The sequence below is a fragment of the Manis javanica genome, chromosome 2, assembly GCF_040802235.1.
Source record: "Manis javanica isolate MJ-LG chromosome 2, MJ_LKY, whole genome shotgun sequence".
NCBI classification, from domain to species: Eukaryota; Metazoa; Chordata; class Mammalia; order Pholidota; family Manidae; genus Manis; species Manis javanica.
The window spans coordinates 67871892-67898260 of record NC_133157.1 but is presented as its reverse complement, the minus strand read 5'-3'; the positions used below and the strand labels follow the sequence as shown (position 1 = coordinate 67898260).

The following is a 26369-nucleotide window of genomic DNA, read 5'->3' as shown; positions in this document are numbered from 1 at the left end:
ACCTGTATCACTGTAAACATCCCTTTTAGAACTACTTTTGTGGTATCCCGCAGATTTTTGGTATGTTGTATTTTCATTTGTCTCAGGTTTTTTCTCTCCTTTAATTTCTTCACTGACCCACTGGTTATTCAGTAACATTCTTTTTAATCTCCATATATTTGTGTTTTTTCCAGTTTTCTACTTGTGGTTAATTTCTAGTTTCATACCATGTGGCCGGGAAAAGATGTTTAAGTCTTCTTTGATTTGCTGAGACTTGCTTTGTGGCTTAACATATGATCTATCCTAAAGAATGTTCCATGTGCACTTGAGAAAAATGTGTATTTTGCTATTTTTGGCATGGAATGTTCTGTGCATCTCTTTTAAGTCCATCTGGTCTGTCATTTAGGATAGGTATTTCCTTGCTAATTTCCTGTCTGGAAGATCCATCCATTGATGTAAGAGGGGTGCTAAAGTCCTCTACTATTATTATATTGCTGTCAGTTTTTCCTTTTAGTTTAATACTTGGTTTAGGTGCTCCTATGTTTGATGCATAAATATTTTTAAATGTTATATCCCCTTGTTGAACTGCCCTTTTATGTAACACCCATCCTTGTCTTTTATTACAGTCTTTGTTTTAAAATCTATTTTATCTGACATAAATACAGCTACCTCAGCTTTCTTTTGGTTTCCATTTGCATGAAGCATCTTTCCCTATCCATTCACTTTTGGTATGTGTGTTTTTTTCCATTTAAAGTGAATCTCTTGGAGGCAGTAAACAGATGGGTATATTTAAAAAATCCATTTAACCACTTCTTGTTGGAGAATTTAGTCCAATTTCATTTAAAATAATTCCTGATAGTGTGTACTTACTGCCATTTGGTTGCTTTGGGGCTACTTTGTAGTTCCTATTTCTTGTTTTCTTTCCTTTTGGTCTGATGACTTTCTATAGTTTTATGTTAAGATTCCTTTCTCATCTTTTGTGTACCTAGTGTAGGTTTTTCTTTGTGGATACCATGTAGATGTCACACTTTACAACACCTTATTCTGTGTATCTGTTAACTCATGATTGTAGTTATTCTAACTACTTCTGTGTTTTAACCTTCATACTAGCTTTATAAGTGATTAATTTACTAACTTTACTATATTTACCTCAACAATAAGATTGTAACTCTTGTGTTTTCTTCTTAAAAATTATTTTCCTCTCTCTCAAGAGTAAGTCCCTTTAATATTTCTTGTAGGGTCAGTTAATGGTGATGAACTCCTTTAGCTTCTGTCTGACTGGAAAGCTGTATGCCTTTCCTTCAATTCAGAATAACAACTTTGCTGGGTAGAATATTCTTGGATGGAAATTTTTTCCTTTCCACACTGTGAATACATCATGTCATTCCCTTTTGACTTGCAAAGTTTCTGCTGCTAGTGTTATGGGGGTTCCTTGTAAGTAAAAAGTTTTTTTTTCCCTAGCTGTTTTTAAAGATTCTCTAACACCTAACATTTTAATTATAATATATCTTGGCTCTTCTTGTTACTCACTGGGCTTCTTGGATCTGGATGTCTTTTTTTCTTCCCTAGGTTAGGGTAAGATCTAAACCACTATTTCTTCAAGGAAAGTCTTCTGTCCCCCTTCCTCTCTCCCCCTTCTGGGACCCCTAAAATGCAACTGTTATTCCTCTTGATATTATCCTATAGGTCAAGATATTAATTTTTTAAAATCCTTTCATCTTCTTGTTGCTGTGGCTGGATGAGTTCCAGCTCTGTCTTCTAGAGTGCTGATCTGTTCTGCTTTATCTCATCTGCTGTTGAACCCCTGTAATGTATTTTTGCTGCAGTTACTGTACTCTTCAGCTCTGTGACTTCTTTTTGGCAGTTCCTTATATTTCCTCTCTCTTCTCTGCACATCTTCCTGTCTTCATTCATTCTCCTAAGTTCAGTGAGCATCTTAATGACCACACTTTGAACTCTTTATCAGGTAAATTACTTACTGCCATTTCATTAGGGGTGTTTTTCCCCCTCCCTTGAGGTTTCATCTTGTTCTTTCATCTGGAACATATTCCTGTTTCTTCATTTTGCTTGACTCTATGTAGGTTTCTAAGCAGTAGATGAATGTTGTCAGTTCAACACATGGTAGCTTTTGGTTGTCTCTCAAACCTTTCTGATTGTCCAAGCAGTGTGATTTATTCTTGTTAGGTTCCAGTTGTTGAGGAGTGCCAAATCATTTGAATATTCTGGAGGGAGGAATTTCAGTCTGCCCCTAGTTTTAGCTTGACTGGAAGCTAGACCCACAGGCAGCAGCTTTTAAGGTATGCAAATATATACAGTCCTATGAGACCACAATTGTAAGTCCTGCTGGTCTCCAGACCAGACCATCTGGAAGTGTGCCCTTAGTAAACAGCTGCAAAAATCAAGGCTCCAGATCAGTGTAGGGGCTATAGCAAGGCCAAGGAAGAGCGCAAATACGGCATCTTCCAGGCTACTTCCCTGAGAGAACTTATGTGGCCTCTAGCTATGTGGTAATTCTGAAGTGGGGCTATCAGGCTGCAATCCAAGACAAAGCAAATAAGGCCTTTTGCACAGGAAGACTAGGGAGTGTTTTAGTTCCCTGTGCAAAAGGTATGAAACCCTGGGGTGGCAGCCTTCCAAGAACCATCTCTTCATTTGTTACAGAACTGAAGGGCCCAGAAATGCAGTCTTCCCTGACTACCAGAGGCAGGCACTCCCCAAGTGGGCTTGTGTGGGCTCGCTGGCATTGATGGGACTGTGGAGGTGGGGCACTTGGCTGCCCAGCTTTGGAGGGGCTGCAGGAATACTGCACATCCACCAGCCTAAGCAGGTTAGAGGGAGAGTGCAAAAATGGCATTTGCCAGCACCTCAGTACCTACAGGGAGCCCCAACAGGCTCCTGCCCCTTGAGCAGATGCTTTAAAAGACTAGCAAATGAATCTCTTTCAGAGATAGTCTAGGTGCTTTTCAACCTTGCTTTTGCACTACATCCTGGGGCCAGTATATCTTCTCATGAGCCCTTTAAGAGCAGAATCTCTGATCCCTACAGCCCTATGGTTCTCCTGGATCTAAGTCCTGCTGGTTTTCAAAGCCAGATGTTTTGGGGGCTCAACTCTCCAGCACAGGTCCCAAGGCTTGAGGTGCCTGATATGGGGCACAAACCCAGCTCTCCTCAGGAATAAAGTCTATATTTGTGATATCCCTCCTGACTGTTGTTGCTGGACTGGGGGTAGGATTTTTGGCAAGACTAGATCTCTTGTCTTTCCCACATGTGTTGATGTGCCCTTTTATCCTTTGCTTTGCAGGAGGTACTCAAATAGCTCAAATAGTTTTCAGAAAGAACTGTTTTGTTTCATGGGTAGCTGTAGATCTGTTATGTCCATGGGAGGAGGTAAGCTCAAGATCTTCCTATGCTGCTATCTTGAGCCACCTTCCCCAGCAACTACTGAGTAGTCTTTTTAATATTCAGCATGATGAAATATAGAGTACTTAAAAAGCACTTCTGCTGCATACCAAAGCAGGATGGTAGTCACAAGGAAAGCACTTGGATGACTGAATATCATTTTTACTCCAAAGAATCACAGACAAGTTATGGTTATTCAGACCTGAGGTATCTGGCAAGCATTTTTCCCCCAAAAGTAAATGAAGCAAGGTAATCATTCAAGGAAAATAACTGACAGTATTTGTTGCCAATGATAAAATTCAAGCTTGCAAGTGGAAATTCAGATCTTGGAAAATTTTTATCTATCACGCAAAGCTTGACTGCTTCATAATTCTTAAAGGCTTTTCTGATAGGATTGCAGATTGGCATGAATTTTTCTGACACAATAAAATGTTATCAATATTTAAAAGATCTACATGACTTGGTGACCAATTATTTTCCAAATTCATGATGTAACAAAACCATTCATGGGTAAATGATCCCCTAAAATACAATGGATTTTAAAATAATGATACTCACTGATGAGTTCAGATTCCACGCTGTAACTAAACTTGAACAAACTACACCTTGGCAAGATTTGATGTAGTATTAAAGAAGAACATACACAATTACCTGAGAAGTCTACTGAAGTATGCCTTCCTTCCCCAACTAGATATTTATCTATGAAAGACCACATTTTCTTCAAACACTTCAGCCAAAACATCTCAAAACAGACTGAATGCAAAAGCAGATATAAAAAAAACAACTAACCTTCTATAAAACAATGCCACTCTTCTTGCTAAATGTATTTTGTTTGGAAAACAGTTTGTTCTTCATAAGTATTTTAAGCATTCCTAGTTTTAATTTCTAATGTGGCAAATATCAATTTACATGACATACATAACAAAACTTTGTGGGGTTCCTCAATTTTTAAGCATAGGAAGGGCTCCAGGGATGAGAACAGCTGATTGGGCAGCAGAGAAACAACACTTGAGATTCACCTCCCTTTGCCCTGTAGACTGACAATTTGTTTGGGATAGTAGGATTAAAGTTTAAGAAATTATTACAAAATATGCTTGTGGGAATTGTGTTGTCACTATAGGGTATAACTAAAAATACCCTCAAAACACTTTGTGGCCACACCACTGCCCCCCAATCCCAACCCTGACCCCTCATTAGATTGAAAGTTACCTTCCCAGTTTAGAACTAATTTTTTGTTCCAGTTGCCTTTTCTTGGTTTCCCTTTCAAGAAGCTCCTTCTTCTTTTGTCTAAGTTCATTGTCTTTGTGTTCTAGATGTTTGTTTCTCTCATATAAGGCAATCAATCCTGATTCCACTGCTTGTAATTTTCTATTAATTTCCTATGGAATATTCAAAATCATTAATATTTTTTAAAGTTTCAGTTAAACGTATTATAAATCCAGTTAATATTCTTTTCTAATACTTAAATCAAAATAACCAACCTTTAGCTGTTCCTCTAAGCGTCTTCTTTGCTCTAGGTCCACAGTGACTGTGAGAAACTGAGCTACTTTTAGGGATGTATTACTAGAAATAACCTTATTTGAATAAAGAGAAGTTTTCACCACATACTTTTCTTCTGCTGTATAAATTTGTTTTAATCGGGCTTCTTGTATTACCTACAATGTAAAACAAGTATTAGTGCACACCTGATAATTTTTAAAAGGATAAAAATACAGACCAAGTGAATTTTAGATCAATGGCACCTCTAAAAAGACAGCTGATACATTTTGATACATTTCAGATGATTATTCTGGAAAACAACACTAAGGAAGAAAGAATTGGGAGAAAACTAAAACAAACAGCAAAGTCAGCTATACTTCACTATACAATCTCTCCCAAGTAAGTGTCCTTTCAGAGCTTTGTTAATCTACAGAAGAGATACTGGGAGTCAGCTCCCAGCTGACTGAACTGTGGTATCTCAACTAAGTCATTTACTCTCTCCTCCCCTGCTACATTGTTCAAAGATAGATAATCTCTTCTATTTAATTCCTGTATATTTGGGAGAATGAAAACACTTTTCAAGGATTGCAACATTTTTTTTTTCATTTTTGGTAAAGAAAGCATTCTAACACAGTAATATTATTAGATCTATTTCTTTATGTTTATAAGGAAAAGGCTGCTGTAATGCAGTTTTTTCCAATCTCTGAAGGTTCATTACAATACTCTTGTGGCCTGTTTCTCTCCAGAAGTTCATAGGCTAAGTACAGAGAAAGACATATTTCAGCACACTTAGTTCAACAGGGTATAAACCAGCACCGATAAAGGCTGAGCAAGCTGGGAGTGAAGGAAAAGCCTAGATGAAGTTAGACCACCGCAGTTTCATGAAAATGTTTTAAATGGATTTAAACTGACAGAGATGGTGAGGGAAGGGCATTCCTAGCAAAAAGGGCATCACGAGCTACAGAGTTCAACAATTTAACCAAATAGAAGAGTCTTAAAAAATAATGAGAACAATTCCATAATTAGGGTATAATCACTGTCAGAGAACCTAAAATGTTAGAACCAGATAATAAGGCAGAACTTACAATAGAGAATGTATTTTTATTCTAAGGAAGAAATACAGTTGTTGTCATTATCTAGGTATGTTATGCAAGCTGTGACAGAAATTGGTTTGGTCTATGCATATGATCTTAACTTACCCTCTTTTCCGAACACCACTAAATTGAAATGAAGAGTTCTACTTGTGATTTTCCCAAATGATCACCATATGATGAAATAATTTATAATCAAAGACATGGGCAACTTATTGTAATTAGCCTGTTGTTGCAAAATGAGTTGGTAATTTCATTTCTATGTTCTGTTAATGAAGTATGTAGAACCCCGAAATTACTAATGAATTATCCTAGGCTACTTGTATACTGGTTGTTAAAATTTCTAAAGACATATTCTAATAAATTCAATGTAACAAATAGCAGTTAGGTGTGTAATTAGATTCTAGATGATTAGAAGCAATATCAATACACAACTTGGTGTTACGGGAAAACCTGTTTTAGAAGAGATATCTTCCCTGCTTCTGCCTGTGATAAAAGCAGCAAATGCGGCTTAAGGCTTGGAGATTACTTGTAAGGACAAGAAAACTCCAAGATGCATTAGCAGAATTATATAAACTAAGAGTTTATGTGCTTATCTAGCTAGGAAAATGAGATTGTATGAAGGGTAGTCATTCAAATATGAGATGATATTATGTGTAAGCTTTAAGAAGAGGAATACTTACCAAAACAGTTCTATATCCTAGCCTACCATCCTAAAGTATGATTATCTGAAAGATAATCTAGGACATAAGAATTTAAATGATTAAACCACTAATATAATGTTTAAACATACGTCTGTCAAGCAAGGGAGAATGAGGTAGGAGCGCCAGGTATCTCATCTCAGGTTTTAACTTTATACCATTATACCTACAAGTATAAAGTATTTATTTACTCTAGGTTAACTCCACATCATACTTGTCATAAAGTATTATTCAACAGCTGCTATTCTGTGTTATGAAGAGAATTTCTGTGTGGGTAAAAACAGAATCACACACTTTAAATTTCCCACAATTTTTGCTTAACTTTAAGCTAACTAGTTTTAGCAAAACTATGTATGCTTTTGGTACTAATTCATTACTTTCTTACCCGTTCAATTCTTTCTCTGGTCTTTTCAGTTCCTACAGGGACTTCATGAATGTGATAGTGGCAACAAAGGTAACTCATGACAGGATCAGGTGCATCAAATAACTCTCGCAAGTAAGAGAAAAATCCATATTGCCTGAAAGGAAAAGCACTTACTGGATTTTAGTAAAATATCAATTTAAAACATTCAGTAGCTGACAAATGATAGGAAAACATTATTTAATGATGGCACAGTAAATCTCTTTTGTGTTTTTAAATCATTTAATATTAAATGATTGATATATTAGATTATAAACTATAATCCACTGCTTTTATATTTAGAATGTCTACTTAACATCCAGAGTTAAGATAGTTACTTAAATTATATTTACTGTTTCTTAACTGCAAATTTTCCATTTAGTCATTCTAGAAATTATTTTTGCATTATGAAGTGATAGTTTATTATTTTATTTTCCCAGTAACTAACCAACTATTTTAGTTACTAAATTTATTAAAGTTCAATAATGTTACACTGATTTGAAAAATCCTTATATACTAAGTATACTTTGGTCTGTTTTAGGGCCTAGATTTTTCCTTATTTTAGACTTAAGTAGAGACCCTAAAAGGGAATAATATACCATATAACAAATGTAAATGTATGTGACAAAGATAATTAAAATATATGTAGGAGGTAAATACTACTACTCAGTATTCAAAGTAACAGGTTATAGTAATATCTTACTTGAGTTCACTCAGAGATCGTGAAGGTGCTTTGTCTGCATGTGAATTTTTGGGAGCAACAACAGCATTTACTCTTAATTTTTTATTGTCACGAACCTGAATATAAGGGAAAGAAAATGTTATTTGAATTACCATATACTATCAATCAAAATGATTTTTAAAATTACTGTATTCCTACTGGCATTCATGGGATAATCAGAAATTTGAACACTGACTGGATATTCAATGGTCCTTTTAAGAAAAATCTTTAGTGTAATAATGTTATTGTTAGGTGTTTTTATATTGTGGTTATATGTTTTTACAGAAAGAGTACATTTATTATTGTCATTGATAAATTCTATCGAAGTTAAGTAATTAGTAATACCAAAACTCTATCACAAAACAGGAAGAAGGAACATTTCCCAAGTTATTTTATGGTTCCAGAATAATTATGGACCCCCAAACCTGACAAAAACACAATATCCCTCATGAACACTTACGCAAAATCCCTAACAAAACACTAGTAAACAGAATCCAGCATTATATGAACACTATATACAACCAAGTAGAGTTTATCCCAAGAATGCAAGATTGGTGTAACATTCAAAAACCAATCTATAAACAGAAAAAAGTATAAAAGCCAAACGATCATCTCAGTAGATGCGTTAAAAAACATCTTGACAATATTCAACAGTCATTCATGATAAAGATCTCAGCAAAGTAGGAACAGAAGGAAACTTCCTCAGTCTGACAGAGGGCACTTATGATAAATGCACAGCAAAAAAATATTGGTGAAATACGGTAAAAATTGAGTACTTTCCCCCTAACACTGGGAAGAAACAGGGATATCTAATCTTACCACATCTCTTCAACACTGTCCTGGAGTACTAGCCATTGTAGTGAAGCACAATAAAGAAGTAAAAAATTGAAAAGGAACAAGTGAAAAGATCTATTTGCAAAGATAAGACTTTCTACATAGAAAATACCATGGAATCTACAAAGCAACTACTAGAATGCAGTAAGTGAATTAAACTACTATCACAGGATGTAAGGTCAATGCAAAAAAAATCAACTGTATGTCTATGCACTAGCAATGAACAGGAAAACGAATTTCAGAAATAATTTGTAATGTCAAATATTAGGAACACATTTACAGAAGACATGCAATACTTTTACACTGAAAAAGACAAAACAATGCTGAGAGAAATTAATGGAAGCATGATGGGATAGTGGAATGGAGTGATTTTATGGTGGTACACACTAGCAATTCTGAGACTCCTCTCTCAGCATTCTAGACTTGAACAAGTGAGTGAATACACTGATGGGGGGCTATTTTTCACTGCTGTGGTAGGAAAGTACAAATATACAAAGACAACAGACTAGAAGGTACCCTGTTGTGTTGGATTACAACTGAAAGGGTGAAATCATGGTGTACTTATACTCCCGCTCTCCAGATAAACACAGAAATAAATATAAGGGTTTGCAAGCAAGGGTTTAGAAGCAATGAGACACTAGCAGCAATGAACACATCTAGTACCCAGACCTTGGTTTCTAAAAGAAACTAAGAGTTCCTTGGGAAAAAGGCTGATTGTAAGGCCCAGGGTAGGTTCAAGATGCATCAACATCTTACTGTGCCAAAAAGCTGAAGTTGTGCTCAAAATACAGTGACAAAATGTTAACAGGGCATGGGAGTCAATCTGAATGTCTCACAGGCCAAATCAGGAACAATTTGAGCATTAAAATAAATTATAGTAATGGATATAATTCCATAAACTTTTGTGAATCTACGATATAATAAATAGAGAAGAAAAAGTTCTTTCTTATGATAGTCATTCCTTCTATATATTAATTGGCATTCTGAGTTAGAATCAAATCATAAATCGTTCTTAAACCTACTAGGTAGTTTCATGCGGAACAGGATATTTTCAAAGTCTCAAAGTAACTCCACATACAAAATTACAAAAAGAAAAACAGTTCTGGTATAATGCTTGTTCTGACACAAATTTGTTCCAAACAATTGATATATGAGGGGACAAATTAAGTGTTATGTGAATTCATATCTGCTTGTGTGCAGTTACACGAGGTTTTTCTCTAGTGAATGCAGAAACTAGGAATATACATAATTTGTGCACAGACACATACACCCTCCTCTTAAACATCTACCAGCTATCTCAGTTTACCACATCTGTTATTAGCCACACTCAACCCTATTTAGTATTACAACTTTCCATCCCATTTTGGGTGTTTTTAATTGCTTTACAATTCACAAATAGAACCCTTCCAAATGCCTACTTACACATCTTTTTAAAAACAAAGCACCATATTTACTGTATGTGTATTTCTCAACAATTTAACATGTGTAAATGTGCTACTCTTTCCCTGATACTGGCCCTGTGGGTTTTTACTGCACAATTTTGCACAGCATAGTGATTTTTAGGAATATACATACTGAGTCATAGCAAATCTAATTGGACTTGTGATAGAGAAATAATAAAGCCAATAGGACAAATATAAGTAATCAGTGAATCTGGGTAAAAGACATATAGATATTATATATATGATTTTTGTAACTTTTTTGTGAGTTTGAAGTTGTATCAAATTAAGAATTTTAAAAAAGAGAGAGAAGTGGAGGTAGACATGAAACAATCTTGACCATGAATCAATGTATCAAAAATACTAGTATGAAGGGTTCACTGAAGTTTTTTTTAAAAAAAAATCCATGGTTTTAGAGGTTACAGTAAATAAAACTGAATTATACAATGGGAAGTAATTTCCATTTCAATTCCCTTTCAATATTTCTAGAGGAGAAAGTTGCAGGACATGGTCTGCATGTCCATAACTCCTTAGTATCTCCCCTTTAAGAAATCCTGTTACTTGGTTTCACTAAGCAGCAGTATGGGGTCTAGGATTTACTAACATTGTTTGTCTTTGTTGTTACGCAAATTATCTTTATCATTTGATAGTAACATTATACTTTTAGAATACTTTGAGCAACAAAAAGTGAAGTGATTTACAGTTAGTACGCAGGTATGGCAAAAAACTGTTGATGGTAGTACATGGTAGTATGCACAAATAGCAAAAACTGTGAGGATGGTTTTTAAGTTACTAAAATAAGAAATTGTACTCAAATACAGGAGGAGGTTATATACTATAAATTCAGAATTTAGAATACACACACAAAGTCATGCAATGTTAAGTACTGGTTCTATTGATGAGAAGCTATGGAAAGTAGTTACAGCACAAGAAAAAAATAGAGATCAAATTTTTAAGAACCTACATCAATTATTATTAATATAAATTCTCAGCACAGAAGAAGCATGAGTATTGGAGGAAAATCAAGGTGCTCAGTGTAGGCTAAGCTGGTCATTTGCAAACAGAAATAGTCTAATTACACCTGATGAATGCCCTTCACAGTGAGCCATATCTCAGACTTACTTGTAATACAAGCAACTCAGTTCTTTAATGAGCTCTGACACCAGATCAGTAACTCCACTGATTAGGCTTAAATAGTTCTAAAACACACAAATGTTTAGAGTCCACTACATCTAACTTTTTTATCCCATCACCTTACATTCACATTCTCTGCAACTCCCCAACTAGAAGGAGAGCAATATGGTAAAAGCCAAAGTAAGTAAGGATTCTTTCTAATCACTGTGCTCCAGAGAAATAGGAAATGACTTGAGCTGATTCAGAGCCCTGTCCTTACTTGGACCTACTAGCAAAGGTTTAAACAAAAGAACATCTAAACCTCTTTTTGGGGCTTTTAAAGAAGTAGGAGGCATGTGCAAAAGAAAAAAGAAATCTTACAATAACAACATATATAGCTGACAACATATATTATGTAGATATGTAACAATATATAATAGTAATAGCTAACAAGCACTGTTCTAAATACTTTTCATTTATTTATTTAGTCCTCATAAACATCTTTTGAAGTAGATAATATTATTTCCATTTTATAGATGAGGAAAGGCACAAAACATTAAGGCAACTTGCCCAAGTTAGTAGGAAAGCCAGATTTCAAATCCTGGCAGCCTATCTGTAGAGTCTACGCTCTTAACTACTAAGCCATGCTACTTTCAGTGGCTTAGATTCTCCGTCAGTGGAATTTTTTATCTAAGTAGATATAGGACTCATTCTTTGTAAAGAGGTTTTATTTATATCAATAGGATATCTCTACCACAGAAAAACTGAGTTCACTGTAATATATTTTCAAAAAGGATGTCCAAGACAAAAGGCCCATCATTATGTTTCTTTCTCTTAAAACAATGTGATAAAATTACTTTTCATATTAATTCCAAATGATCATTTCAAAATATGTATCAGATGGAATTTGGGGCTTTTTTTTCCCTCCTGTAAAACAAATTCATTCCTTAATGGCATAGATAGGAAAGAAATTAGCAAAACATTGACTTTACACAAGAGCTACTACTGGTAAAATCAGTCATTTCATTTTTTTGTTCTACTTCAGAGTTAAAACTCAAGCACTGGAAGGTAAGTGCCAAGTAAGTCAAAGTATTATGTTGGCTAGTACTTGCCTCTTTGAGGAAAACCTCCATATCTTCTTGATTTTCAAATACAAAAGCTCTCAAGTCATTTGATGGAATATGATTTTCAATATATTTGGCATTTTTATTATCTTTCATATTGATCTATACAAACAAAAAGAAAATGTAAGTTGATTTTCATGAAACCCAAACTACTACATTATTATACTTAGATTTACTTAACTAAATTTAATACTTGAGAAAAGGGAAGTAATAAAAGAACTTGGTATTGAAGAGTCAACACTTTAAAATACCTATTACTCAGAAACATCCAAAACATAGTAAAACAAAAGCCAAGACTTGAATAGTACCTGATGCATTCTGACTTTGCTATTAAGAAATAACTTTTTTTTTCTAGTCAACTCACTGAAAACATTTGACTGAAAACATCTGCAATAGGCTTAGACTGTAACCTAAGAGTATAAACATTTCTCATCTGTCTCCAAACTTGTAATATTTTTCTTTATAATCTTCAAAAGGAACTTATACTATACCGGCAATAACTGATCAGGACAAAACCATAAAGAACTGAATAAAACTATGAAACTAATGAAAAAACTTGCTATAGACTAATTGTAACTATTTAGTGCTTTCAAGAGAAATTCTAGGTTTGGCCCTGATCTTGTGTAAGTTGGTCACATGGTCATTCAATTCTTGGATGGATTTCACCTGCTCATTTAGGTAATGAGTCTCAAGAAAGTCATACAATTAAGGTCCTTTTTGTCACTGGCCAGTTTGCGCATTTCCAGTAGTGACTGATTCACACCTTTCCCCAAGGGTAATGCACATTCCACTGCATTCACAGTCTGTTTCCCAATATCTTGAATGAAGATTTAGACACCCTGTTGGTTCTGCAGCTTTATCAGCATGTTCCTTCTTTCACCTCATGACACTGGTAAAGAAAATATCTGGCAAAGCTCTTCAAAACCACATCTTTCACAAAGTAGTAAGATACAGACAGGTAGATATAGGAGCCTATTGCTCTCCAAGATGATCTGGTGTCTGATGGCAGACTCCTGTTTCAATTTTTAAAAATGCAATCTTTCTATACATTGTATTCTGTAATACATTTTATAATTCATTAACATGTCATAACCATTCTTTTATATCACTGAATAGAAACCTACAGTAACTTTTAATGGCTGCATAGTATTCTATTATAACAATATAATTTATGTAACCAATTGTATCTTTGGAAATTTTGTTTTTGCCCCATCATTCTATTATAAACACTCCTACTGTGAGGAGTAGGACTGTAAATAAATCTTTGCACACTTCTCCAATTCTAGATTGGAATGGTTAGAGGTAACTCATGGAAATCAATTGCTAACTGACAATTATATGACTAAAATTTTAAGTTTATGTATTGCTAAATTACCTTTGGAGGTGGTATCATTGCAACTAGATCTTGAATGGTCGGTGTGTACATTGCAGAGGAGGGGGATATATAGTTGGAAGGAGGTGGTACAAAGATTATTCCAAAAAGGTAAAAAGCAGAGTATGCCAGCTAGTAGCCTGACTTGATGACAGGCTATTAGTACAAAATTCTAAAATACTATTTGGAGGTTGGCATTTTGATAAAAATCTGATGACAATTATACTTGGATTATCACTTACTATATAAAGATCACAAAATTTTTCTTGTACTTTCTTTCAGTCCTTATCAGATTAATCAAAACAATTATGACTGCATCCAAAATAGATATTCCCTTCTTGATCTGGCAAAAATATTCTAATAATACATACTTGAGCAAGAAGAGAATACAGTATTATATAATTTTGCTAATATAATGTAAGATATAATAATAAAGTATAACACAAATATGACTTATAGAAAAGAGGACTTTTTCAAGAATCCTGCAAGGATCTATACTGCATTCTTTTCTAAAGTGAAAAAATTATTTAACAAAAACAATCCTTAGAGATTACACACCTCAGCAAACAAAAAGCAAATAATCCAATTAAAAAATGGGCAGAGGAGCTGAAAAGACAGTTCTCCAAAGAAGAAATTCAGATGGCTAACAGACACATGAAAAGATGCTCCACATTGCTTGTCATCAGAGAAATGCAAATTAAAACCCCAATGAGATATCACCTCACACCAGTAAGGATCGCCACTATCCAAAAGACAAACAACAACAAATGTTGGCAAGGTTGTGGAGAAAGGGGAACCCTCCTACACTGCTGGTGGGAATGTAAATTAGTTCAACCATTGTGGAAAGCAATATGGAGGTTCCTCAAAATGCTCAAAATAGAAATACCATTTGACCCAGGAATTTCACTTCTAGGAATTTACCCTAAGAATACATCCAGTTTGAAAAGGATAGATGCACCCCTATGTTTATCACAGCACTATTTACAATAGCCAAGAAATGGAAGCAAGTATCCATCAGTAGATGAATGGATAAAGAAGATGTGGTACGTATACACAATGGAATATTATTCAGCCATAAGAGAAAACAAATCCTACCATTTGCAACAACATGGATAAACTAGAGGGTGTTATGCTCAGTGAAATAAGCCAGGCAAAAAAAGACAAGTACCAAATGATTTCACTCATTTGTGGAGTATAAGAACAAAGAAAAACTGAAGGAACAAAACAGCAGCAGAATCACAGAATCCAAGAATGGACTAACAGTTAACAAAGGGAAAGGAACCGGGAAGGATGGATGGGAAGGGAGGGATAAGGGCGGGGAAAAAGAAAGGGGGCATTACAATTAGCAGGTATAATGTTGGTGGGGCACAGGGAGGGCTGTGCAACACAGAGAAGACAAGTAGTGATTCTACAGCATCTTACTACACTGATGGACAGTGACTGTAATGGGGTTTCTGGGGGGGACTTGGTGAAGGGGGGAGTCTAGTAAACATAATGTTCTTCATGTAATTGTAAATTAATGATAACAAAAAAAAATGCTTAGGTCCCTGTTGGGTTTTAAGTTTATATCACATATGTATATCTATCTAACATATTATTACCAAAAATGTGATTTTCACTTTTTCATCTCCTTCCATAGCCAAAATTACTATTTTAGATGTTTTAGATGAAATCCTTCCTACCAGATCCATGGCCATAGTTCACTACATGATTTGCTAAATATAGTTTACCCTTTTCTTAATGAAATATAATTATCACCAAGTTATCAAATGTTTATGAGGTCAATAAATTGTTGGTTTCATTCTCAGAATGCTCTACTTTTATAGCAAGTGATTTTCTTGTCCATCTTCTGTCAGGTGCGTATCAACATTTTTATTTATGCTTTTTCTACTCCTTTGGCAGCATTTAATCTATTGCCTGTTATATCCTAAGAATAGCAATTGCCAGAAGGAACCAGCTAAGCAGGCTAATTTTTATACATGATTCTTGGTCAGTAAGCTGATAGTTCCATACTTATTTCTAGAAAAAGTCCACAAGTTTATTGAATAAAGGCCCCTTTAAAAGCTCATGTATGGCTTCAACAGTATAGCAGTTGCCACAGGTCTGATAATAGAAAACTAGGGTTTTAATGAGACTAAGAATTCCTAAAACAACAAAAGTCTACAATGACTGGAATAATAAAACAGAAGCTACCAAGATTAACAAAATTTCTTACGGTGAGCATTATAGGTTCACAGACTCTGTGCTTAAATTTGTCTCTGTTATTTCTTAGCCATAGAACAGCATCGTATGTGTCACGGTATCTTTGTCTCAGCTTATCTTCCTTTTGATTCATAAGATTATCAAATCGTACAATATGAGCAGCCACACCTAAAATTGGAAAATAAAACAAACTATTGCTTCTCTGGAAACTGTAGTTAGTGAAATAATCTCTTAACATTATAAAAGAGTATCTCAGATCTAAAAGTTACAAACACCACTCAGCAAATACCCAACATAATGAGAAAGACCCACCCTGGACAAATCATTCTCAAATTTTCAAACACCTGGGATAAAAGATGATCTTTGAGCTATCAAAAATAAATACTATGCCACATACAAAAGAACGAGAAAACAAAAGATCTACCAGCAACCACAACAGGCCTTCTAAACTCTGAGGAAAATTATTTTCAACCTGTAAAGATATATACAACAAAGCTGAGAAAAGGGGATAATGAAATAAAGGTATTTTCAGGGATGCAAAGATTCTCCTTCCAAACATCTCTTAAGAGGCTACCTAAAGATGTACTCTAACAAAACGAGTAATGCCAAGAAAAATGAAGAGATGGCATTCAGGAATAGTAGGCTTTTTTTTTCTTCCTATTTAAGGAAATCCTAAAGCCAATGGTGTTTTTACAAAAAAGGTAAATTAAAACTTTTAAAAATATACCAAGGAAAGTAAATTAGATCATAATGCATTACATATATGTGTGTATATATGGTATATATACAAAGCTATACAGTATATACCTGCACCATAATTCTGCAAACATTTCATTATTGTAGTAACATGAATGATACTTAGTATTTCTAGCTTTTAAAATTAACCCATTAATAGAGTACATAAAACTTGACTATGATTCTCAATAAAATATTTTCATGAGAAGTATAAAAACCAGAGTACATATTAGAGAATTTAGAATGTCAGAGGGGAAGAAAGTAAAAAGGAAGAATGAGAGTACTAGTATTTTTAACTACAAAGTGCATATTCAAGCAATATTGACACTTGTTAAATGACAAAAATATTATGGTAAATTTTAGTAAATGTTTATGATTAAAAACTAATATTAACAATCTCATTTGAGGAATATAGGGAGGGGAGTTATAGGAACTGAAATACACATCTAAAGTAACAAAATATCAAAAGAAAACGTCTAAAAGTGATTAATCAAGCCATACTGAAATAGGCATATGATGAAAATATGTGAAGGACTGTTAGAAAAAACTGCTGAAATAGTTAAGTTACTAATAGTTAATAATTATTTCTGAAAGTGGGGCTATAGTTATCAAGGCGGTTGGGCCACCTTTCTGTTTTAGATTATTTCTTTTAAATCATACATATACATCTAGTAGTCTGATTAAAAAAAATTTTTTCTTGTTTAGCATATCTTATGTCATATATACTGAGCAGACAGTATGAGACTTCCTCTGTCTCAATAATGCTATAGATCTATCCACATTGTCTACAGGAATAAAACAGATGAAATTGGACAGGTTTCAGGGAATAAAGCTAATGGAAGTTTTATGAAGGCTAGAATGAAGAGCTTAAATTTGATCTGATAAATAATAGTAACTGACTGTAAAGAAAATAAAGGAAGGTACTTTTAGAGATCAAATCAACTATCATGATTTAAGATATTAGTCAGCCAGTGGCAAAACATGATAGATATAAGTAATTAAGGTGTTAACTTGGAAGACAGGATCTAAGCTTCCTCAACAAGGAGACTTGAACATTTAAAGACATGGTATCAGGAGAAGAAAGCCCATCAACAGAGATATATCTCCGTTTTATAAACATCTCTTCACCCTACATTTAAGAAACTTACTCTTTTTCTCCTTCTCTAGAGTTTCCTTCTCTCCTCGCTTATCAATTACCTCGCCTTCACATAATGCCTTTTCATCTTGAACTCTTCTCAGATCATTTGTAATGGCATCAATCTTGGGCTGAAGGTTCTCACAGTTTTCTGTGGTTTTCAGTTCATTTTGTAAATCTTCTATCATTTTCCGGGTATTACTTATTCTCCTCTGTCGGTCATGCTCTTCGTTTTGTTTTACTGTTAAAGCCTGCTGAAGTTCCTCAATCTAGTAAAACAAAAGCAGGTTAGGTACTAGAGATGTTTTTTTTTTCTCCTGGTTTATAAGGTTTTTACAGTAATATAGTTTTAAAAATGCAAACAGTCTAAGAAAACAGGTGTTTTCCTCACTAAATAGTATCCTGCTAGAATTGACAGTGTGATAGGAATAACAGTCTATCTTTTGTTTACTAATATTTTCCAAGTACCTAAAACAGGCTTGGCATAGTTAGCACTTACTAAATATTTGCTGAACAAAATATTTATAAAGCCAATCAGACTTCTAAATATTTATAGGAAGCAAATGCATACTATGCACTGTAAGACTGAAATTAAAAGTCATGCAGTCTGACAGATTTTCACTAATGTTCAATGATCTTAAAGTAAGGAAGCAGAAAAGAAGCTGTAGTGTTCAGCCAGATAACCCATGAAGTCCAAGGCATTCAAGAGAATAAACAGGCATGTCACACAAGGCAGATATAAAATTTAGAATGGCAGAAAAATGGGGAAGTCAAAGTCCATGAAATAGGGACAAGAATTTTAACAAGCATAACCTTTGTTCTCTCAGCAAAATGGAGAGCACCAACCTACCAGAACTCATGGGGCTACCAAAGTAGTTTGTTCAGAAGGACTTCCGCACTGAGAAACTGAAAGCAGCCCAATGGTCCCTGTCTTTCCACCTAAGTTTCCTGAACTCTAACCTTTAATTCATCTGCCAACTTGACCCAAGAAACTACTATGACTAACCCCATTATATGTGTGTTTGGCTCAGGTACAGTGAGTCCAAGCCTTCCAGACCACCCATCTTCACTAGGATATGAAGTGCTTTCTTCTCCTGATACCATGTCTTTAAATGTTCAAGTCTCCTTGTTGAGGAAGCTTAGATCCTGTCTTCCATTCCGCTTATATCTTCAGTTTCTCTGGCTGTTCTCTCTTCTTGTTCTGACAATTAGCTATTCCTGGAAGACACTTCTCCCTAGAGCCCTCTCCAGTGGCGACCTTTTCCTGCCATAATTCTTCAGAGTGATTCAGGACTCGGAGGTGAGGGTGGGCTCCTTAATCTCCACTGTACTACTTCCTCTGCTAACTGAGCCCCACTTAGGTTCCTTTGAAGACCATGGAGTCAGACTCTACCACTCATTATCTTTGTTACTGTGTTAACTACCTCCCTCAAAATCTTTCCTCACCTCTGTGTTCACTGAAGACTTTAGCACCTGACTCACTATTCAGCTGTCATCACTATGCCTCATATCATGGAACTTCAACATAAGCAGAGAAAAATCAATCTAATTCTTTGGCCTCTGTGTTCTTTGATTTCTTCAACTTCAACCATCATTTCATAAACCCCTCCTTAGCCACCATCTCCTACAATATTCTAGATCATGTAAGTCACCAAAAATCATACCACCTCTGAAAACTGTATTTCTACAATCCTACTCTTTGATTACTATTTCCTTCCCTTCCATTTTACTGACTACAGTATTCTCATTTCAACTACCCTTTGATCCCACAAGGTCCTGCAACCCATTGACACCACCACCTTTCACAATCTTTCATCCCTTTATTTTCTTAACTGACTAACGTTCCACACCCATTACTAGAACCATTCCCTTGACACTCCACCATGCCAATGTCACACTGGCCAGGAAAAAGCCTTGTCCTTATTAAACCTAACTAGATACCTTACTTCCATTTATTTTTACATAAACAGCTGAACTCTCAAAAACAGGTCCCATTTCAAATTTATGGCCACAAAACTTAAATGGGCACTCAAAACAATCACACAAACCTTTTAAATATCTCTAATAAATGCGTGCTCTCATTCTGAGATGAGTTCCCATCCTTTCCACCTTCCTCAATCCTTTCATTGCTGGAGGCCCTCTACTTGCTCAGCTTGAACTCCATCTCACGCTTCAGTAATAGCATGGTTAAAATCAGAGTACTTTTCCTGAAATCCATCACCCTACCTCCTTCTATCTATACTCATTCTGCTTTATCTCACACAATGTAACAAGAGTCCTTGTAGCTACCCAAATCTAACTCCTCCAGGCTACTTCTACTCCAAGCAGTGTTTCTCAAACTATTTATGGTGAAGGACCATAAAACAAAAAATTCCAAGCTATCACAAGTCAATTTTTATCAATTATAACCACTATAAGTTACAACTACTTTTGAAAGCAATTTGTAACTCCTTCAAAAGTTAAATGTACATCTATGATATTCTACTCCTAGGAAATTATCCAAGAGAAATGAAAATATATGTTTATACAAAAATATTTACAAGAATACCCATGGCAGCTTTATTGGTAATTGCCACGAACCAAAAACAACCTAAATATCCATCAACAGGTAAATAAACAGAGTTTTAAGAAAAGCAGGGGAAGAAAAGCACATTTAACTGAAAAATAAAATTACAACACAAAAATATTTGTGGGACACAACTAAAGTAGTGATGAGGGAAATTTACAGCATTAAATGCATACACAAGAGGAAAAACAGTCTTGAATCAATCAATAATTGGAGCTTGCAACTGAAGAAACTAGAAAAAGAGCAAAATAAATCCACATAGAGCAGAAGAAAGGAAATTATAATGATACCAACAGACACCAATGAAACTGAATATAGAAAAACAAAAAATCAATGAAACAAAGAGCAGGTTCTTTGAAAAAAGCAACAAAATTAAACCTTTAGCAGGACTGACAAAAAAAAGAGAAGACACAATTACCAATATGAGGAATAAAACAAGGGGATCACTTATCAGTAGAGATCCTACAGATATCAAAAAGATATTAAGAGAATTTATACACACATAAATTTGACACCTTAGACAAAATTAAGAAAATCCTCAAAGAATACTACCACAACTTATCGATATGAGAAATTGAATAGCCCTGTAACTATTAAGTTGAATTAACAATTTTAACACTCCCCAAAAAAGAAATCTCCAGACCCAGATAGTTACTTGAGAACTATGCAGAATGTTTAAAGAACTACACCAACTGTATACAAGCTCTTCCCCAACCCTGCAAAAAAACCCAAAAAACAAAAAAATAGAGACCACTCCACTTTTATATAGAATTATCCTGATAACCAAGGCAGATAGTACAAAAAGACCTAACAGAACAATATTCCTCATGAACACAAACAGTAAAAAAGTAACACTTTAAATACCTAACAAGTAAAAATAAATAACAAGTAAATGTCATGATACTGACATGAAGAGAAGAATAAAAAGCTTGCTAAGATTTTTATCTTAATGGAAAGAATAAAAATAATGATGAACTTTTAAAAGAAAAATATGTTACTTAAACTTTAAGAGTAATCAGTAGAATAGGCTTAGAATATATTAGAATATATAACTTTAGGGAAAAAATGGAATAAGAAAACCTTGGTCAACAGCAACGGAAAGTAGGGTTAACAGGAGGAATCAAACAAAAAGGCAGTAAATAAAAAACAATGGTGAATGTGAACTAGTTAGACCCTTTTACTATATGAAAAAGTGTTTCACCAAATTGAAAAAAACTTGCGAAACAAAACCCAGTGTATAGTATTTACAGTAGATAAAATGTAGAATTAACAAACAATAAAGCTTTAAAGTTGAGGAAGCAAAAAGTAATACAAATGTAATGAAAAAGACAAATCTACACTCACAGGAGGTGTTGACACTTTAAAAATGGGTAAATCAGGTAGATTAAAAGAAAAGGAAGTAGAACATATGCATGATATAATTATTCTAAGCTTGTTATAATACACAACTCCATAACTAAGACAGAATACACATGCTTTTCAAATATAGGTAGAACACGCACATAACCAAATTTAAAAGTCCCAAGTGGTCTCAAAAAATTCCAAAAGTCATGAAGTCCATATTTATTAACCATAAAGGAACATAATTAAGACTCTACATAAGAAAAGCTTTAAAATGCTTCACAGAAATTAAAACAAGACCTCCATATAATGCTAAAATGAATAAAAACATTTAAATGAAAATTATAAAATTTTAAACTAAAAAATAAAAGCATGTGTCACAACACATGTGAGATGTAATCAAATGATAACAAGAAAAAATGTATCCCTAAAATGTATTTATTAAAAATGAAAAGTTAAGAGGATGAAGGGATTAAAGATGGCAGCGTGAGAGGTGAGACAGAGAACTCCTCCTAAAAGCACAAATAATATGAAAATATAATTGATATAACTAATCCTGAAAGAACATCAGGAAAGAAGGCTGCGCCAGACTGCATACACTTGGAGGAAAGAACAGACCTCACAGAACAGGGTAATGTACCGAAGCCGTGAAGCAGCAGGACCTAAGCAGTTCCCACACCCCAGCTCACTGGCAGGAGGAAGAGAAACAGAGCAGGAAGGGAGTGGAGGCCTGGGACTGCTGAACACCTAGCCATGGAGATTTCCTCTGGGAGCATGAAACTACATTGCATGGTGCGCTGGTAATTACTGGGGTTGGAAAGGTAAGACAGGCAGAATACCTGGAGAGACTGAGATTCAAGCTACTTGTGGAAAACAGGGATTCATATACAGCTGATCTGGGTGGGCAGTCTGAGAGACTTCCTAAAAGTGAGAGGGATGCTAAAGGGACAACGACTGCACAGAGCTTACTGCTCAGGAGAAAGGACAGGTAGACAAAATTGTCCGGGTGCACTCTGCCCAGCAGGTTGGGAACTTTCACAATCTTGATATGCTCTATCCCCCAGCTAGCTATGCAGCTCCAAGGCTCCCCACCATGATACACAACCTGCCACGCCTTCCTCCCAGCCAGGCGCACCTAGCTCCCAAACTGGCAGCCCCTACTCTGGCGTCAGGGCAGCTAGAGGGAAGGCCCACCAATGGCAACTACAAACATAAAGCACAGAGGCTTATACATGTGTGCTTGGCCCATTGGTTCTGCCAGTGGAAACAGGCATAGCAGCTGGGAAACAGGAAACAGCTCTTCACCACCCCCCCACACACCCCCAGGCACCAACACTGCTCCCTTATGACCACCAATGTTGCTTCAGGGGCTAAACAGCTTCAGAGAGTAGAGCTTCTGGGCAACAGAGGGCACCACATATAAATATGAAACATCAAAAGAATTTGGTTCAAAGCAAAATCATACATACACCAGACAGAGTCAAATGAAACTAATCTCATGAAACTTCCTAGAAGATATTTCAAAATAAAAATCATAAACATGCTCAGGGAGGTACAGAAAAACATTCAAGAACTCAGGAATGAATTCGGTCGGAGATCCAATCATTACGGAACACAGTATCAGAAATGAAACATACAAAAGCAGATTACGTACGGTGGAGCAGATGATAAATGAAATAGAAATTAGGGAAGAGGAATACAAAGAAGCTGAAGCACAGAGAGAAAAAAGGATCTCTAGGAATGAAAGAACACTGAGAGAAGTTTGTGACCAATCCAAACAGAAAAATATTCATATTATAGGGGTACCAGAAGAAGAAGAGAGAGAAAAAGGGATAGAAAGTGTCTTTGAGGAAGTAATTGCTAAAAACTTCCCCAATCTGAGGAAGAAGATAGTCTCTCAGGCCTTAGAGGTGCACAGATCTCCCAACACAAGGGACCCAAGGAGGACAACACCAAGACATATAATAATTAAAATGGCAAAGGCCAAGGATAAGGACAGACTATTAAAAGCAGCCAGAGAGAGAAATAAGATCACATACAAAGGAAAACCTATCAGGCTATCATCAAATGTCTCAGCAGAAACATTACAGGCCAGAAGGGAGTGGCATGATATATTTAATGCAATGAAGCAGAAGGGCCTCAAACCAAGGATACTCTATCCAGCAAGATTATCATTTAAATTTGAAGGAGGGATTATACAATTTCCAGATAAGCAAAAACTGAGAGAATTTACCCCACACAAACAATCTCTACAGTGTATTTTGGAGGAACTGCTATAGATGGAAGTATACCTAAGGTTAAGTAGCTGTCACCAGAGGTAATAAAAAGGGATAGACAAAGAGCACAGAATATGATACCTAATATATAAAGAACTGAGGAGGAAAAAAAGGAGGCAAAAAAAAAAAAAAAAAAAAAAAAGAACCTTTAGATTGTGTTTGTAATAGCATACCAAGTGACTTAAGTTAGACTCTTAGATAGTAAAGAAGTTAACCTTGAACCTTTGGTAACCACGAATCTAAAGCCTGCAATGTCAATAAGTACATACCTATCAAAAATCACCCTAAATGTAAATGGCCTGAATGCACCAATCAAAAGACAGAGTCACTGAATGGATAAAAAAACAAGACCCAACTATATACTGCCTACAAGAGACTCACTTCAAACCCAAAGATATACACAGACTAAAAATGAAGGGATGGAAAAACATATTTCATGCACTTCGTAGGGAGAAAAAAGCAGGTGTTGCAGAACTCATATCACACAAAATAGACTTCAAAACAAAGAAAGTCACAAGAAACAAAGAAGGACATTACGTAATGATAAAGGGGTCAATCCAACAAAAGGATATAACCATTATAAATACCTATGCACCCATCACAGGAGCACCTACATATGTGAAACAAATACTCACAAAATTAAAAGGGGAAATAGAACACAATGCATTCCTTCTAGGAGACTTTAACACTCCATTCACTCCAAAGGACAGATCAACCTGACAGAAAATAAGTAAGGAGACAGAGGCACTGAACAACACACTAGAACAGATGGACCTAACAGACATCTACAGAACTCTACACCCAAAAGCAGCAGGATACACATTCTTCTCATGTGCACATGAAATACTTTCAAGAATAGATCGTATACTAGGCCACAAAAAGAGCCTCAGTAAATTCAAAAAGACTGAAATTGTACCAACCAGCTTCTCAGACCACAGTGGTATGAAACTAGAAAGAAATAGACTTAAAATAAAAAGATAACAAAAAAGCCCACAAACACATGGAGGCTTAACAACATGCTCCTAAATAACCAATGGATCAATGACCAAATAAACACAGATATCAAGCAATATATGGAGAGAAATGACAACAATAATTCAATACCAGAAAAATCTGTGGGACACAGCGAAGGCTGTTCTAAGAAGGAAGTATATTGCAACACAGGCCTACCTCAGGAAAAAAGAACAATCCCATATGAACAGTCTAAACTCACAATTAATGAAACTAGAAAAGGAGAACAAATGAGGTCCAAAGTCAGTAGAAGGTGCAACATAATAAAGATTAGAGAAAAAATAAATAAAATCAAGAAGAATAAAACAATAGAAAGAATTAATGAAAGCAGGAATTGGTTCTTTGAGAAAACAAACAAAATAGATAAACCCCTAGGCAGACTTACCAAGAAAAAGAGTCTACACACATAAACAGAATAAAAAATGAGTAAGGAAAAATGACTACAGACACCACAGAAATACAAAGAATTATGAGAGAATACTATGAAAAATTATATGGTAACAAACTGGATAACCTAGAAGAAGAGACAATTTTCTAGAAAAATATAACCTTCCAAGGCTAACCCAGGAAGAAACAGAAAATCTAAATAGACCAATTACCAGCAAGGAAATTGATCTGGTAATCAAAAAACTACCTAAGAAGGTTTTACTGCTGAATTTTATCAAATATTTAGTGAAGACCTAATACCCATCCTCCTTAAAGTTTTCCAAAGAGTAGAAGAGGAGGGAATACTTCCAAATTCATTCTACAAGGCTAGCATCACTCTAATACCAAAACCAGGCAAAAACACCACAAAAACGAAAATTACAGACCAATATCCCTGACGAACATAGATGCAAAAATACTGAACAAAGTATTAGCAAACCGAATTAAAAAATACACCAAAAAGATCATCCATCATGATCAAGTAGGATTTATTCCAGGGATGCAAGGATGGTACAACATTCAAAATTCCATCCACATCATCCACATCAACAAAAACGAGGACAAAAACTGCACGATCATCTCCATGATGCTGAAAAAGCATTTGACAAAATTCAACATTCATTTATGATAAAAACTCTCAAAAAAAACAAAAAAATGGGTATAGAGGGCAAGTACCTCAACATAATATAAGACAAACCCACAGCCAACATCCTACTTAACAGTGAGAAGCTGAAAGCCTTTCCCTTAAGATTGGGAAAAAGACAAAGATGTCCACTCTCTCCACTTTTATTCAACATAGTACTGGAGGTCCTAGCCACAGCAATCAGACAACACAAAGGAATAAAGGGCATCCAGATTGGCAAGGAAGAAGTTAAACTGTCACTCTTTGCAGATGACATGATGTTGTACATAAAACACCCTAAAGAATCCACTCCAAAACTACTAGATCTAATATCTGAATTCAACAAAGTTGGACACAAAATTAATACGCAAAAATCTGTTGCATTTCTATACACTAACAATGA

The 26369-nt window shown here is 35.2% G+C and overlaps 1 protein-coding gene across 5 annotated transcripts in view; it reads right to left on the bottom strand.

The window, feature by feature from the left end:
* The window catches only part of SMC5 (structural maintenance of chromosomes 5), a 107208-nt gene that overhangs the window by 27080 nt on the left and 53759 nt on the right, over nucleotides 1-26369 (bottom strand). For all 5 annotated transcript variants that reach the window (XM_073228638.1, XM_017651264.3, XM_073228636.1 and 2 more), the window contains exons 9-15: nucleotides 17738-17993; nucleotides 15868-16022; nucleotides 12269-12382; nucleotides 7753-7847; nucleotides 7035-7167; nucleotides 4860-5033; nucleotides 4588-4757 (exon numbers count right to left, since the gene is read on the bottom strand). In XM_073228638.1, the coding sequence (XP_073084739.1) occupies nucleotides 4588-4757; nucleotides 4860-5033; nucleotides 7035-7167; nucleotides 7753-7847; nucleotides 12269-12382; nucleotides 15868-16022; nucleotides 17738-17993 (1097 nt within the window). The remainder of the gene's footprint in view (nucleotides 1-4587; nucleotides 4758-4859; nucleotides 5034-7034; nucleotides 7168-7752; nucleotides 7848-12268; nucleotides 12383-15867; nucleotides 16023-17737; nucleotides 17994-26369) is intronic.